General features: G+C 42.7%; 1 protein-coding gene and 1 pseudogene across 15 annotated transcripts in view; both read right to left on the reverse strand.

Annotated features, from left to right (window-relative positions):
* CD55 (CD55 molecule (Cromer blood group)) overlaps positions 1 to 13,427 on the reverse strand; it is a 51,665-nt gene extending 38,238 nt beyond the window's left edge. For 11 of the 15 annotated variants that reach the window (XR_009613558.3, XR_009613556.3, XM_078440625.2 and 8 more), the window contains exons 1-6: positions 13,225 to 13,427; positions 12,246 to 12,437; positions 10,622 to 10,813; positions 10,156 to 10,255; positions 8,997 to 9,082; positions 3,079 to 3,267 (exon numbers count right to left, since the gene is read on the reverse strand). Coding sequence is in view for 13 of the 15 variants with exons in the window: in XM_078440625.2 (XP_078296751.2) it covers positions 3,079 to 3,267; positions 8,997 to 9,082; positions 10,156 to 10,255; positions 10,622 to 10,813; positions 12,246 to 12,437; positions 13,225 to 13,327 (862 nt within the window). In the remaining 2 variants the exon portion in view is untranslated. Of the gene's footprint in view, positions 1 to 3,078; positions 3,268 to 8,996; positions 9,083 to 10,155; positions 10,256 to 10,621; positions 10,814 to 12,245; positions 12,438 to 12,536; positions 12,699 to 13,224 lie in introns of those variants that run through there. The other 4 variants (XM_078440627.2, XM_078440626.2, XM_060643974.3 and 1 more) reach the window with 3 other exon arrangements.
* LOC132687017 (U6 spliceosomal RNA) lies at positions 5,823 to 5,922 on the reverse strand (annotated as a pseudogene).
* Positions 13,428 to 15,613: the final 2,186 nt, after the last annotated feature.

Consider the following 15,613-nt stretch of genomic DNA (forward strand, 5'->3'; position numbering starts at 1 on the left):
TGTTCTGTTTAGAGTCCGGAGAACTTTTGCAATATGTTGATGTATTTCATCAGTTTTGGAACAGTGTGTCATTTCTCTGAATATTTCTATTCCTATTTATCTCCTTCTCTGTCTCTCCTCCTTAGCTAACATAGGTTAGAACAGTTTCACATGTCTCAAATATCTCCTAAAGTTGTATCTTTATTTTACATTTTTCCCCCTCTTTGTGCTTCTGGGCATTATTAATGAATCTTCCTTCCTGTTCCTAACACTGCTTCCTGCTGTGTCCAAATCACTGTGAAACCTATCTATCATGCTCTTCATTTCGGATTTTGTATTTTTCAGCTGTAGAAAGTCTACTCCATTTTTACAGACTCCAGTTCTTTGTTGAAATTCTGTATTTATCTTTTCCTTTAATAACTTAAACATATTAGTCACTTATTTTAAAGTCCTTGCCTGCTAACTCAATTATCTAGATCTCCTTCCTCTGGACTTATTTCTCCCTGGTTTGGTTATAATTTCTTGCTTCTCGCCATGCCTAATAACTTTTTTATTGTATTATAGATATTTGTATCTAAAACATTCAGAAGCTATGATCTTCCAAAGACAGGTCCCCTTTTCTGATAGGCAGACTGGCAATGGAGGTGATCACCTCCTCAGCCCATGAGGAACTGAGATGGGTCTCAGTCTTAGTAAGACTCAGTCTATTCTACCAATGCCTCCGATCCTTGGGGATGGCCCCTGTGGGCTTTTCCTGGACAACCTGGAAGATCTTTGTTTCCTCATCCCTGGGAAACTGTGGGGGATCCCAGGTCTGTCCTTCAGAGTCCCCAGCCCAACAATCCAGCCTCCTTCCCCACACAGCTTCAAAATGGTCACAAATATCTTAAGGGGGAGACTGGCTGTGTGCTTGATCCAAGCTTCTTCCTCAGATAGGTATTCATTGCTCAAATACCATTAAGATCTGAGGAATTTCATTTTGTACTTTGGAAGCTCTGGGTCTAACACCCCAGTCTCCCCTGCAGCCCAGAAATCACCAAATGACCTTTTGGAGAAACCAGCACTGCATGTGAGAACCTCAATTTTCCGTGTATTTTCCTACCCCACCAGAACCATTAAAAGCTTTGCCCATTTCTTGGGGCACCTGCGTAGCTCAGTCGGTTAAGCGTTCAACTTGGGCTCAGGTCATGATCTCGCGGTTTGTAGGTTCAAGCCACGCTGGGCTGACAACTCAGAGCCCGGAGCCTGCTTCGGATTCTGTGCCTCCCTCTCTCTTTGCCCTTTCCCTGCTCATGCTTGGTCTCTCTCTCTCTCTCTCAAAAATAAGTAAACATTAAAAAATAATTTAAAAATAAATAAATAAAAGCTTTGCCCACTTCTCTCTTTCCTGGCGGTGGTTTTTTTATGTGAGTTGCGACGAATCCCCAGAACAGGTGTACCTCAGAACATCTTGCCTTCACTCGCCACCCCCAGGAATTCGAGTTCATGCAGTCCTCCTTGTTCCCAGGACCTGTAACTTACGCCTTTAAAAATATGACTTAAAAGGGAGCGTCTAGGTGGCTCAATCGGTTAAGTGGCCAACTCTCGAATTTCAGCTCAGGTCATGATCTCACGGTTCATGAGTTCGAGCCCCGCATCAGGCTCTGTGCTCTTGGTGTGCAGCCTGCTTGGGATTCTCTCTCCTCCTCTCTCTCTTTCTGCCCCTCCCCTGCTCTCTCTCTCTCTCTCTCTCTCTCTCAAAAAATAAAAATGAATTGAAAAAATATGACTTAAAAAAATGGATCCAGATTTGGCAGTTATTGTAATAGAAACATTAGCCTACCATGGCCTACTTGGGCACTATCCTAGAGTTGTAAGCTCTAAATAACTGATGATTTAATAAAGCAGGGTAAATATGACATGTGTCAAATAGATTAAGGGGGAAAAAAAACCACATATCACACCTCACCCATAATTAAATTAACTCAAACAATAAAATGAAATGTTCACTGCTTACATTGTCACATCTCCACATCATAATAACCATGCTCATTGACTGTGCAGAGAACCAGCAAAATGATGCGATATGGGTAGGAGAGTAAATTGCTACATTTTCTTTGGAAACAGTGTTGATACCATCTATCAAAAGTTCAAGTGCGTATACCTTTGCTTCAGTAATTACACTGCAAGGAATTTATTGTACAAAATGTACTTGCCCACACGTGCAATTCCAGATGTATAATATTCCTTGCAGCATCTTTTGTCATAATAATTCACGAAGCAAACTAGAATCAAAAACTAAATTCCCCTCAACAGGTTAAATAAATGATACATCCATACAACAGCTATGATTAAAAAAATAAATGTTGTAAAAAAAATATGCGTGTGTATGTTTATTTTCTAGAATCGAACACGAAAATTTGTGAACCGCGGTCACTTCTGAGGGTTTACTTCTCATTTTATACTAGTCTGCATGGTTTTAATATTACTGCTCTGTTAATGTACACCGTTTATAACACAAACCTACTTTTCACAAACACTGATATTTAAAAATCCATGCCAATGCAATTCCAAGTATAATTATAAAAGTAGCATTTGCTTGAGTTATACCGGCATTCAAACATGACATTGCTAAAACAAATACCACCTACTGGGACTACTAGCTAGATCCCTCAGTTAAGTCTAACTTTCCCTCCTAACTGAATAAAATAAGCCACCCTACGGACCTTTGTATTAATATTAACTCATTGAAAGTAATGTGGTAAGAAGTAGCAAACTTAAGCTAATTCACTATAGCATGAGACATTACGGTGTGTGTGTGTGTGTGTGTGTGTGTGTGTGTGTGTGTGCACGCGTGTGTATTTGTATATGCTGTGTGTGTATATGTATGTATTTATTTATATATTATCATATGTTCTCCATATCAGTGGTTCTTTCTTTCTTGGAACCCATAGACTCTTCTGAGGATCTGATAAAAAACTGTGTCCCCCAGAAAAATGCAGATATGCACATGTACAACATCGTACATTCATTTCTCAGGGGGTTCATGGAATCTCTGTAGCCCACATATAGTCCTAAAGGTAAAAATAAAACAAAAACATAACTATGCAAACTGATTACCTTTGCATTCAGGGGGCAGGCCACTCCATTCTCCTTGGTCATCTTTGACAGTACAATAAATAGAGTTCTCTCCGATCAGGGTAAAGCCTTGATTACACTGATATTTTACAGACTGTTGATACACATAGGTTTTCCGTGGATTTTGAATGCTTCCATTGCTAATTTCTTGTGGTTCTGGACAAACAATTTCTTTAAAAAATTCCAACATATTTTAAATTAATAAAACTGCCAAGGTATTTTTACATAAGACTAAGATATGTTAAATTATTTTAAAGAATTAAAAATCTACCATTTCTCTAAATTCAGCATTATCAACAAGGGATGCTTATAAATACATATTAAGTAACGAGAATATATTTGGAGCTTTGGATGCAAATGTTGTAAAACATGAATGCTAACTTTGAGACCAATGTATAGAAATAAGATTTAGAAATAAGAAATAAGAAATAGAATAGAATAGAAATAAGAATTTAGAAATAAGAAATAAGATTTAGAATAAGAAATGGCTTAGGCATTTAAGCATCTGACTCCTGATCTTGGCTCAGGTCATGATCTCACAGTCTGTGGGATCTCGCTCTGCATCAGGCTCTGGTCTGATAGCATGGAGCCTGTTTGGGATTCTCTCTCTCTCTCTGCCCTTGTCTCAAACCCCTTCCCTGCTCTCTCTCTCTCTCTCAAAATATATTTTTTAAAAAAAAGAAATAAGATTTAGAACATATAAGTAAAGCAAAAATTACAATAAAGTCTGTACCTATTCCAGATCAAATTGTGCTAGAAAAAAGTAAATACTGCCAAAGTTCAGAAGTGAAAGCAGGACAGAGATTTTAAGGAGGAAATGGAACTTGAATTTAATACTGAGATGTACCCTTCTGCAAAGACAGCAGAGAAGAGGGCATTGCTCTTTATTCCAGGGAAAAATGATGCTAAAGGAAAGGAGCTTAGAAGTCAAGTGGCGGGGTGCCTGGGTGGCTCAGTCAGTTGAGCTTTTGAGACTTCAGCTCAGGTCATGATCTCATGGTCTGTGAGTTTGAGCCCTGCAATGGGCTCTGTGCTGACAGCTCAGAGCCTGGAACCTGTTTCAGGTTCTGTGTCTCCCTCTCTCTTTGCCCCTCCCCCACTCACGCTCTGTCTGTCTCTGAAAAATGAATAAACCTTAAAAAAAATAAAGAAGTTAAGTGGCATACTTGGGAAATACGAATAGATCATTTTGACAGAGCAAAATACCTTAAATGTCAGGATTACATTTTAACCTTTAGGATAAATTTTTTTAAGCATGTATTGACTCACAGCCTTTTACTTCACGTAAATTTATTGAGCAGCGGAATATGTCAAACAAATACAAGCAGGGTCTCTCTGGTTATACTATAAAAAGAGACCTCTCTCTAGAAGTTGCCCTGATTAAAAAAACAATGCAATGGTTCCACATTCTCTAGAGCCATGACGTTGTTTGTTATTTTTTTTTCCTTGAATTAGGAAAGCAATTTGATCACCTGTATACATCAAATTACATTACGTCGAGCGGCCTTAAGTAACCAGAGAATACTAGAAAATTTATAAATTACTTTTAGGCCATCGATCAAAGCAAGAAGCAAAAACAAGTTAGTCTACTTTGCTCTGGGCTTGGGTGTCTGATAACAACACATATCACCATCGATACAGTTCAGATATTTTCCGAGTGCCTAATGCATACCAGGCATTGTTCTAGAAACAGAATTGCAAAACTAAAGAAGATACTAAGTCCTGGGTCTTCAAGCAGAGTGACAAAAAAGATTTTAATTTAATCTTTAATTAAATACAAACGATTTTAATTTTAACACAAGATAGGGAGACTTTCGGCAGAAGTGTGTTCCGTGGTGTGGAAAGAGAGAAGAAGGACAGTTAACCAGCTGGAAGGTCAGGAGAAACTTCTAGGACTATCAAAGCAAACCCTCAATAAGAAAAAGAAGAGAAGTCCAGCAATTGAAGGGGCCAAAGGTCACTCCAGGCAGAGGCAGTCACAGAAGGAAAGCGGGAGGGCAGTGAGCGTGGGTACAGCGTGAAGTATGAGGGCAAGACATAAGCACGAAGTAGGAAGGCCACGGCTAGCCTTGTATGCTTCACCAAGGAGTCTGGACGTTGTAAGTGACGAGGAGACAAGGATCAGCTTTAAGAAGGAAATGATGAGACACATTTGTGTTTCAGATGCATCACTCTGGGTAGCGTGTGGATGAAATATTACAAGAATAGAGGATGGGGCCATTGCGAACAGTGTCACCTTTGAGCTCAGGCAAGTGGGGACTCTTGCCCTAGCTCCCACACTTTATTTTCTTTTTAAGTTTTATTTATTTTGAGATAGATGGGGTGGGGAGGGGCAGAGAGAGAGGCAGGGAGAGAGAGAGAGAGAGAGAGAGAGAGAGAGAGAGAGACTCCCAAGCAGGCCCTGCACCATCAGCACAGATGTGGGGCTCAAACTCACGAACCGCGAGATCATGACCTGAGCCGAAGTTGGATGCTGAACCAAGTGAGCCACCCAGACGCCCCTGGCTCCCACACTTTAAAATGCCACGCTGTGGCCCTCCTCTGACTGTGCCTCTCCCTACCGGGTGGGATATCTGCAGGGCACGAAGGCGTGCTCACTGCGAGCTCCCCCTCCACTCCCGCTGTAAATCACGCTCTAGGAACTGGCCCAGAATTCCCTGTGCCAGCACCCTTTGCAGGGCCTGAAAGGTCCCTTCTCCTGGTCTGTATTCTTTTTTTTTTTTTTTTTTAATATGGAACACTTCACAAATTTGTGTGTCATCCTTGAGCAAGGGCCACGCTAATCTCTGTATCGTCCCAATTTTAGTATATATGCTGTGGAAGCAATCACATGGTCCCGATTGTTGAGAATGGTCTATACTGTCGATGTGTACATCTGCAGCCCAAAGTTCAGTGGAGTGGGAAAAAAAGGTCACAGGGCGCATGGCTTGGGTGTGTGGGCCGAGTGGTCCACTGACAGGCATCAGAGACTTCTCACAGCAACAGAAGGGGATATCTATTTGAGACAGATTGGGTCTTAGGTCACGAACCTCCATTTAGATTTGCTCTGGGCCCTTGAAAATGTTAGGAGTGGCCCTTACTGCAAGAGTCCAGATGAAGGATAATCAACCACATAGAAGTCATACAGATGGAGGATAAGACACAGGTTTGGAAGTATATTAAGGAGATAAAGCAAAACGATTTAGTGATTAGAAGTGGGAGGTGAAGATAATGGGATGGGTCTGGGACGGCAGGTATTATACAGATATATTCCAGGATTGCAGGGGATAGCAGTTCACTAAAGGTACTTCTGAAAAAAGGAAACATTGGGAGGGGCACCCGGGTGGCTCAGTCGGTTGAGCGTCCGACTTCTGCTCAGGTCATGGTCTTGCGGTCCTTGGGTTTGAGCCCCACGTCGGGCTCTGAGCTGTCAGCTCAGAGCCTGGAGCCTGCTTCGGAATCTGTGTCTCCCTCTCTCTCTCTGCACCTCCCCTGCTCACACTCTGTCTCTCTCTCTCTCTCTCCTTCACTCTCAGAAAGAAATAAACAATAAAAAAAAATTTTTTTTTAAAAAGAAAAGAAAACATTGGGAGAAAGTAAGAAAACAGATTCTTCTGACATTGAAGCTTCATTCAGAAAGGACCAAGCACTACCTAAGTTTGATGTGTAACCAAGGGCACATCTTGACCTTAACCTTTTCTTTCCTTCCTCAGTCTACACGCTGACATTAAAGCACTCTGGTGTGTCCGGAGGCCACGGCTGTGTACTTAAGGTGAGGCAGCTCACTGTTTAAGAAGGTGTATTTTCCACTTCATCCTTTGGCATTGTCCAAACAGAAAAATTAAGTCACGTGGAAAATCAGAATCAGAGCCTAAAAGAACTGGGCTTTATCGGGATAGCTGAAGGCACGGGTTTTTTTTTAGGATAAAGGGCTCCTGTTTTGTAAGACACAGGTGTCCGTGGTTGCTGAACTGCGAAATGGATAGAACAATCAAAGAGAAAAACAGAAACCCCAGTCAAAAGAGGAAAATGGAGTTCAAGTTACCAGACAGGGAGTAGGACTGTGGCCCAGCCCCGGCCAAACATGAAGAGAAAGTGTGTTTGCAGTGCAGAAGCTCTACTGTGCTGGGTTACGTGCTTGGTGTCCACATGTCTGTGAAGTTCCTGACAGCGGTTGCTTGTGAAGATTGCGGCCTCAGACTGGGAGACTGCTTGTCCAGACTCCTGGACAAGTTGTCTGTGTCGGGAAAAAAATACAGTCTGGTTCCTCTTTGCCGTCCAGACTTACTCTAGTATCATGTACAACATCCCCGGCTGGATGGTGGAAATGGGAAAGATGGTGGGGGGCAGTAATGCTAAAATTTTCGAAGTAATAACAACGAGACAAAGATGTAGCAGAGAGAAGAGGGTGGAGTGAGCGCAAGGAGGGTGTGGGTGTGATCAGCTTACTCCTGTAAGCTCTTGGTTGGCAAGGCTTCAATTTATTTGTCTTCATATCAACTGACCCCACACATTGCCTACTACAGTGTGCCCATCAATACGTGCCGGACAAATTACGCTAAGTCTATTCCAGTTTCCTGCTCCTAATAACACCAAGAACTTGAACTTAGCAATGATTTCAGCAAAGATGGGAGAAATAAAGCCTACATTTTTAAAGTTTTTAAGAAATGTTTATTTATTTTTGAAAGAGAGAGACAGAGAGAGAATGAGACAGAGACAGAGAAGAGACAGAGAGAAAGGCAGAGAGAGAGGCAGAAAGAGAATCCCAAGCAGGCTGTGCACTGTTAGCATGCAGCCCGATGTGGGGCTCAATCTCACGAACCGTGAGATCATGACCTGAGCCAAAGTCAAGAGCCAGAACTCAGCCAACTGCACCCACCCGGGTACCCCTCAAGTCTACATTTTTAAATGCTACATTTTTTCTTAAGAAGAAAAAAGAAATATGTTCCATGGACGTTACCCCTCTCAATTTTCAGGAGACCTATGTCTAGAGTGGATATAAATTTGGCTTGATACATGTATTTATGATATTATTTCTGTGCCCTACCTCCCTTTTAGCAGATAAGATCCTCAAGTGCAGAAGTCATATTTCTTCTATATTGTATAACCTTATTTCTCTAATGATGAAAAATAAATCACACTTGGAAACATTTATTGATAATTAGCTCAACTCATAATCCCACAAGAGGCAGATAGGCAACACTGGGTTTTAGAAAAATAATGGATTTGAATCCAGAAGTCTGGGTTAAATGCCTTCTCTTGCCACTTATGTTGGGATGTAGGGTCAGATCATATAGATTCTCTGATAAAAAGTATTTTAATCCATAAAATTAAAAATTGTGGGGGAAGAAAAACTCTGTATCTATTTTGCTTGATTGTTAGAAGGAAAGGTAGGATAATGTACGACTGAACACAATACATATCTCAGTTTGTTGGCTTTTGTGTGTGTGTATGTGTGTGTGTGTGTGTGTGTGTGTGTGTGTTTTGGAGTTTGTTGAGTTTTTAATCCTTTATCTCCATAACTAATAAAGTAAGAAACATTACTGATAAAGTAGCTAAGACATTCCTACATTGGAAAGTGAGGGTACTACAAATACACACTGTGGATAATTCTTAATGAGAGGAAGTAACGCAGGGGTGCCTGGGTGGCTTAGTCGGTTAAGCACCGACTCTCTTGGTTTCGGCTCAGGTCATGATCTTCCAGTTTCATGAGTTCAAGCCCCGCATCCAACTCTGCGCTGACAACACAGAGCTGCTTGGGATTCTCCCTCTCCCCCTCTCTCTGCCCACCCCACCCCCACCACTTGCGCTGTCTTCGTCTCTCTCAAAAATAAATAAACACACTTAAAGAAATAAGAGCGTAATTTACCACTGATTATTCAGCCTTACCACCAGAGCACTTAGGTCTTTTTCAGTCTTACCTTCGCATTTTGGCAACGGGTCACTCCACTCCACACCCTGGTCTACAAGGGAACAGTAACTAGAAGTTGCACCTACTAGCCTATACCTAAAACAATGAATGGAGAGAAAAGTTAGGTCTCATCCACACGTGTGTGGCTTCGTTTAAATTCTCCAGAATTATCACCTTAAAATATTTACTATATCCGTAGATGGAGACGAGACAATAGTTGATCAAAGTTTACATGGCAGTGTAAAGGAAAAGAAAAATTTACTTTTAAAAAGGTGATATCCAAACGAAAAAAAGGTAGGAGACAGGCAAAACATTTTTGATTTGGGTGGAATCCGTGTGAGAGAACATGAAAGTGTTTTGAAACATTTTACGGTGATACAGATGTTTGGATATTTTATATTTCTGAATGCTAAACGATCAATAAGGCGTTCACAGAATAACAGAACATATTTTAAGGGTTCAAAGTACTCCCCAGATTTGATATTAATCATATTAATGACCCAAACGTCTCTGTTTCGTACAGGAGACAAGTGATGCTGGTATTTTTATTTTCTAAAGAGCAGGGACACACACACACACACACACACATGGAGTAAAATATCATAATTCAATGTGCAGATATTCAATGAGAAAATGAACATAAAGTTTCCAGAAGTGTCTGAGACACCGATGATACTCAATGAGTGAGTTCCTCTTCCGTACATATGGGACTTAGAAAAGACCTCAGGGCAGAATGGTATTTTCACACTAGGAATAAATGTCTTTGACACATCATACTTTCTAACAGGCCATTTGCATATAGAAGAAAATATGGTAAATTTAGGCAAATTAAGGACTGGTTTCTTTTGAACCATTGAAGGACTTAATTTCTACAAGTGCAAACATGTTTTTCTTCCTTTGCCAATCACATTTAAAACGTTCTCGTGAATCACAGACGTACTGAAATCTAGCAATTGAGGGAATTTGATGTTACAAGAAATTGTCTTTTCTTGCCCCATTTTATTACACGTAACTGTGATGAGCTCATGATAAAAGATCTTTGAGCAGAGGACTCGTTTTATGGGGACTAGCTTGTAAACACTGACCACAAATGTAAACACTTACACCTTCCATCCTGTTTTCACACTAATTAAATATAGAGTATAAATACAAACTATGCCCAAACGTACCCTGTGTCACACGAGAAGGAAATAGATGCACCATATGATATGTCAGTTGTTATACTGACATGACCATGTGCTATATCTCCAGGAGTAGGACAGGATTTTTCTAGAAGAGAGCACAAATTTATTTTTTCATTAGATTATCAGGCACATCTATGCAAATGCATTGTCACTTCTTATCCGTAGACGTTTCATACCCTGCTTTCATATGGTAAGTTTCAAATAACATATTTAGAATATACACTCATTACATCTGAGGTGGCCTTAAACTAATTAAATGTGAAATGTGTGAGTTAATTAATATTCCTATCTCACGAGTATTTAGTTTGCCTAATTTAAAATAAAATTAATGGTTCTTTCCAGAAATTCTAAATAATGACAGGCACACGTAGACTTCTGGCATGAATGAAGGAAGAAATACTATTTCCCCAAATACCGTATGATTGAGAATACTCTGTAAAATTATACTCACTTTTGCAAAATTCATCTGGTGTGGACCACGTAAAATTCTGAAGGCAAGTTAGTTTCTCTGAGAGAGTTTGGTTCCTTCTGTAGCCTGGACGGCAATCGTATTCCACAACGAAACCCTCGGGGAAATAATTCTGTTTGCTAAAAGACCTCTTGAGCGATGCAAAACGTAGCCTGGGTGGAACATCGCAGCTACCTGAAAGTATTAACAAAAGCAACAACATAGGTAACATCACTTTGTTTTATAATCTATGTTTAATTATCCAGAATTATTTGATCCCTTACATCACGCCTTTTTCTGTACTTCTTTGTACATATTTCGTATTTGACCATATTAATATGACTATGACATTTACAGCACATCGAGCATATTCACACGTATGCTTATGAAGTAAATTGGGTATGTAGATATCACTATGCCCACAATGCAGGAAGTAGAACCCATTTAAATTGCTGGCACAGTTCTGGCACTGACGCTTATTTGCCCTATGGAGGATGGGGAGGAGATCAGATGAAAACCAGTATTTCCAGACTCCTGGGCTAATGTCCTGGACAATGACAATACCAGTGACAATAATAGCTAATATTTGTTGAATACTTCTAAATGTCTTATACATGTAAAAACTCATTTAATCCTAACAACCCAGGAGGCCAAGGATCAGATGGGCCAATAATGTACATAAAAGTATTAACTGTAAATGTCTGGGCAATTGTGAATTTGGAGAAGCATGGGATCGTGGAAGGGACATTGGATGTCTAGTCCAAAGGCTCAAGTTCGGACGCTGGCTCTCGTGCATAAGAACTGCTGGTCTCAAGAAGTTATCTCACTTCTGGGGGACTGTTTTCCAGCTGTAAAATGGGGGGGGGAAGAGTCCCCACCCAACTCAATATATGTAGAAGGGTCATAAACTCTAAAACTTGATACATGCTCAAAGGCCTACTTACTTGAACACACTGCCTTCTGAAATCATGGATACGTAAAAACAAAAAGTTAAAGCTGATTTCACACCTGGTTGCAAAAAACACTTGTGGCAGGTTCTGTATTTACCTACCTTCTATTACTGCAGGTTGTCCAAAGCCAGGAACCAAGTCTTACCTTTATGTTTACTTGTATATGTCAAAGCTAATGCAGGACTATACCTCTAATGATAGATTTGGAGGTAAAAATAGAGAACTTTTTAAAACACCACCACAGAGTGGTATTTGCTAAAGCCTACCTTCCAAAATGAAATTTAAGAAAACAGACCTCTGTTATGTGTCTCAAGGTGATTGCCAAACATATATAATTTACTTCCTATGTTGTACCTATTGTTTATTTTCTCTATTATTTCAGGAGGTACAGCATTAGGGGGAAACAACAACAAACACAAACAAAAAAAAAAACCCCACAAAGAACAAAACAAACAAACAAAAAACAACAGAAACCCCAAACCTGTTAATGAAGAAGCAGGACCTATTCTGGGAAGTAATGACAGTCAATTAGCTGCAGGGTAAAGTGCCAGCTATACCCTGGGGTTTAATAATGCTTGAAAACTATTAATTACCAGTCACTGCGAAGAGGGATAAAATTAAACTAACAAGATACATTCCATTCCCATAACTTACATACAAAAAAATTAAGAACTTACGGTTACAAAATGCTGCCACCTCTGACCATTGATTGTTACTGAGACAGATCACGGAGTCTGGCTTGCCAGGGACTTTTACAAAGCCTTCATTACATTTGTATGTTACTGTGGTTCCTTCAGGAAAACTCTTAAGATCACGATCACTCAGAGTTGGGTGGGCATTAGGTACCTCTGGGGGCAAGCTGCAGTCACCTAGGGAGAAAAAAAAAAAAAAAGCACTTAAGACTTTTCAATTCACAGCAACATACCTTTTCCCAGAGGAGTAAGGGAAGCGGCAAGGGCTTTTGATACACATGTAACAGTTCCATCCAGCGCTGAACTTCCAAGTTCCGTCCAGGAACTTGCTAGGCTGCCATTCTTGTCAATTAATTCAGTGCTAAAATAAGGAAGGAACCCCTTCCCTTCATTCTTTTGTTTGTAAAGTGGTTTAGAACACGCATACAGTTGCTAAGCGCACAATGAAGACGGACGCCCCCTCCGGACGTTACTACCCAAAGAAGACGCGCAAACTTGTAGCGTCCCGTGTAGCACCCAACTGTGTAAGAGGTGAGAGTGGTCAACTCTTTGGCCACCCACCCTTAAAGAGATGTTTTGGGGGGGAGGGGAGGCTGAGCATTCACTCTTTGAGCCCTGCCCTTTGGGTTCCCCGTGTTCGGCTGCTCCGCAGACTCAGCCCGCGCTTCCTCAACCGTCCACGCCTCACTCCTAAAGCCACGCGAGCTGGGGGCCGGCACCGCAAGACCCCAAAACTTGCATTTTAGCAGCGGCGATCCTCTCCCGGTCCCCAACGGGTCGTGCTAGTGGGAGCTCTGAGCCTCAAGGGTAGAGGATTACGGGAACAATTACCCGTGCCCGCATTCCTCACCTCCCCCGGGTCCCCAGACTTCCCGGTCTCCGCGGAGACGGATCCAGCCCCTCCCACGCGGACTAAGGGTTCACCCAGGGGGGCTGCCCCCCCACCCGGGTCCTCCCCGCTCACCCTGCGCGGCGGGTGGGCACAGCAGCAGCAGCAGCAGCAGCGGCACGCTCAGCCCGCCCAGGAAGCGCAGCGCTGCGGGGACGCTCCGCCGCGCGGGACCCATGGCGCGCGGGGACGGGGACCCGGAGCGAGTCCAAGCGGCTCCAGCAAGGAGCCGTAAGTAGCAGCAGCGCCCGACGGTTCCGCCGGGCGAGTTAAATTAGAGCCTGGGCGGGGCTGGCGCTCTGAATCACCAAGGGTGGGGCAAAGAGACGGGTGGGGGAGTTTGCCGCACCAGGTGCCGGGCAGGGCGAGGGCGAGGGCGAGGGCGAGGGCGGGGGCTCTCGCGTCACCCGCCCCCAGGGATCCCAGACTTGGAAAGGCGGATAAGGGGCCGGGAGAGGGGCTGGCTTTTTCTCTTTGCTGGGGTGGGGCCTGCGATGAGCTCCCATCTGCAAATGTAAACATCTGCCTTCCAAGTAAAAACCTGGGGAGAACGGAGGAGAAGCGAGTGGCGTTGGCTTGGTTCCCCAGGAATCTTAATTAGGTTACCAGGAAAGTAAGCGGTCTTGAGGCAGAAAGGAGGGTGCCTTGGATTCGGAGGTAGCTCTTGGAGGCTGAGAGAGTGCCCGCCCAGGGACCTGGTGCCTTCAACTAGAAGTCTGTCAAATGCCAACCAGAATAGGAAAAAAAAAAAAAAAAATGTTGTGTGGTCTCCCAAGACAGTCCCTAATCTGAAAACTGCAAGTGGGAAATGGCCCAAGAAAGGTCGAGCAGCACAGCAAGGAGTGGCCATTGTTCATACTATGGGCGGGAATCAGTTTCCTCGCCAGCTTTCTCGTTTACCAAGGACAGCTCATGAATTCCACTTTGGGACGATTTCAGTCCGACTGCTGGGAGAAATTCACCATCCTGCGGGTGTGTGTGTGTGTGCGCGTGTGTGTTGGGTGGGGAGAAAAATGCCGAGACAGAAACCAAACGCCAGAAAACGAAATGACAGGGTGGTGGTTTTTAGAGGAAAGTTTGTTGGAAGACTTTACGTATATGCCAGTGCTTTGCGATACTAGCTACACATTGGAATCACGTGGGTAGCTTTTAAAAATTCCAGATGCTCAAACTGTACCTCAGACTAGCTAGATTAGAATCTCTGGGCATCGGAAGGGGGCAGCAGGATGATTTAGAGCGTTCCAGTTGATTCCACTGGGCAGCAGTTTGAGAAACACAAATCTATATGGTGGTGGTCAGAGTAATGATCCCCCCCGAACTCCCACCCTCGCCAGGCCAGCACTGTCCCTGTCAGAAACAGGAAAGGACATTGATGGAAAGGCTGGTTACTCCTCTTCATGGAGAGTAACCCCAAGAACATTTTCCCTTAGTAATTCACCTGGATCTGGTTAGCAGAGGCCTACCCTAGGTTTTCCTATTCCCTCAAATACCTTACCTTGTTAGGTGAAATCCTTGACTTGGAAATGTGCCTTGGTCCGTGGACCGGCTGGGGGGGGGGGGGGGGGGGGGGAGGTATTTGTGGCATCCTGTCATGATACTCTTTCCTAAATGCTTTTGATCACTCTTTTTACATTAGTACGAGATTTATAAGAAGGAAAACAACAGTTTCGACAATACCAGTTTCTCTGGCTCATGCTTAGTGTACTGAACTGGATGAACCCAGTGTCACCCAGTGCTAGAACCAATTGTATGGGCATTCCAGGAAAGGAAGTCCTGTAGGCTTTCACGGAAACCTATCAGTATTAAAACATTCTAGAGTTTAGGGGCACCCAGGTGGCTTAGTCAGTTAAGCGTCCACTCTTGATCTCTTGGTTTGTGAGTTCAGGCCCTGAGTTGGAGTTGGGTTCTGTCCTGACAGTGCAGAGCCTGATTGGGATTCTCCCTTTCACCCTTTCTCTCTGTCCCTCCCGTGCTTCTGCACTCTCTCTCGCTCTCTCTCTCAAAATAAATAAACTTAAAAAAAAAAAAAAAAGGCCAAACATTGTAGAGTTTAGAAGTTGGGCAGGGACCCTTAAAATTATCTACCATGACCCTCATACTTGATATTAAAACACCTTGGTTTTACTCCCATGTGTGAAATAAAAACAAAGTATATCAGGGCCCAGCAGTGTTCTGGAATTCATACCAGATCTTTGTGTATTCTCCCTAAGAGTCTCCCGTGACCTTAACCACCATCCCCTTCTGTCCTACATTTATAGGCAAATTGGTGTGAAAGGCAAGGTGGCATCATGAAAAAGATCTGAAGGTCAAGGCCACCACCTTAAGACCTGTCAGGAAACTTTGAGGCCCGTTAGAACTTTCTGTTTATTAAGTGAATGTAATACCTTTTTATCCAGGAAAACAATGAGCTCTGAAAAGGGTTTTCTAAAAAAGATCTCTAACACCCAGTTTAGCTACACTCACC

The sequence above is a fragment of the Panthera onca genome, chromosome F1 (assembly GCF_046562875.1).
Source record: "Panthera onca isolate mPanOnc1 chromosome F1, mPanOnc1 haplotype 2, whole genome shotgun sequence".
NCBI classification, from domain to species: Eukaryota; Metazoa; Chordata; class Mammalia; order Carnivora; family Felidae; genus Panthera; species Panthera onca.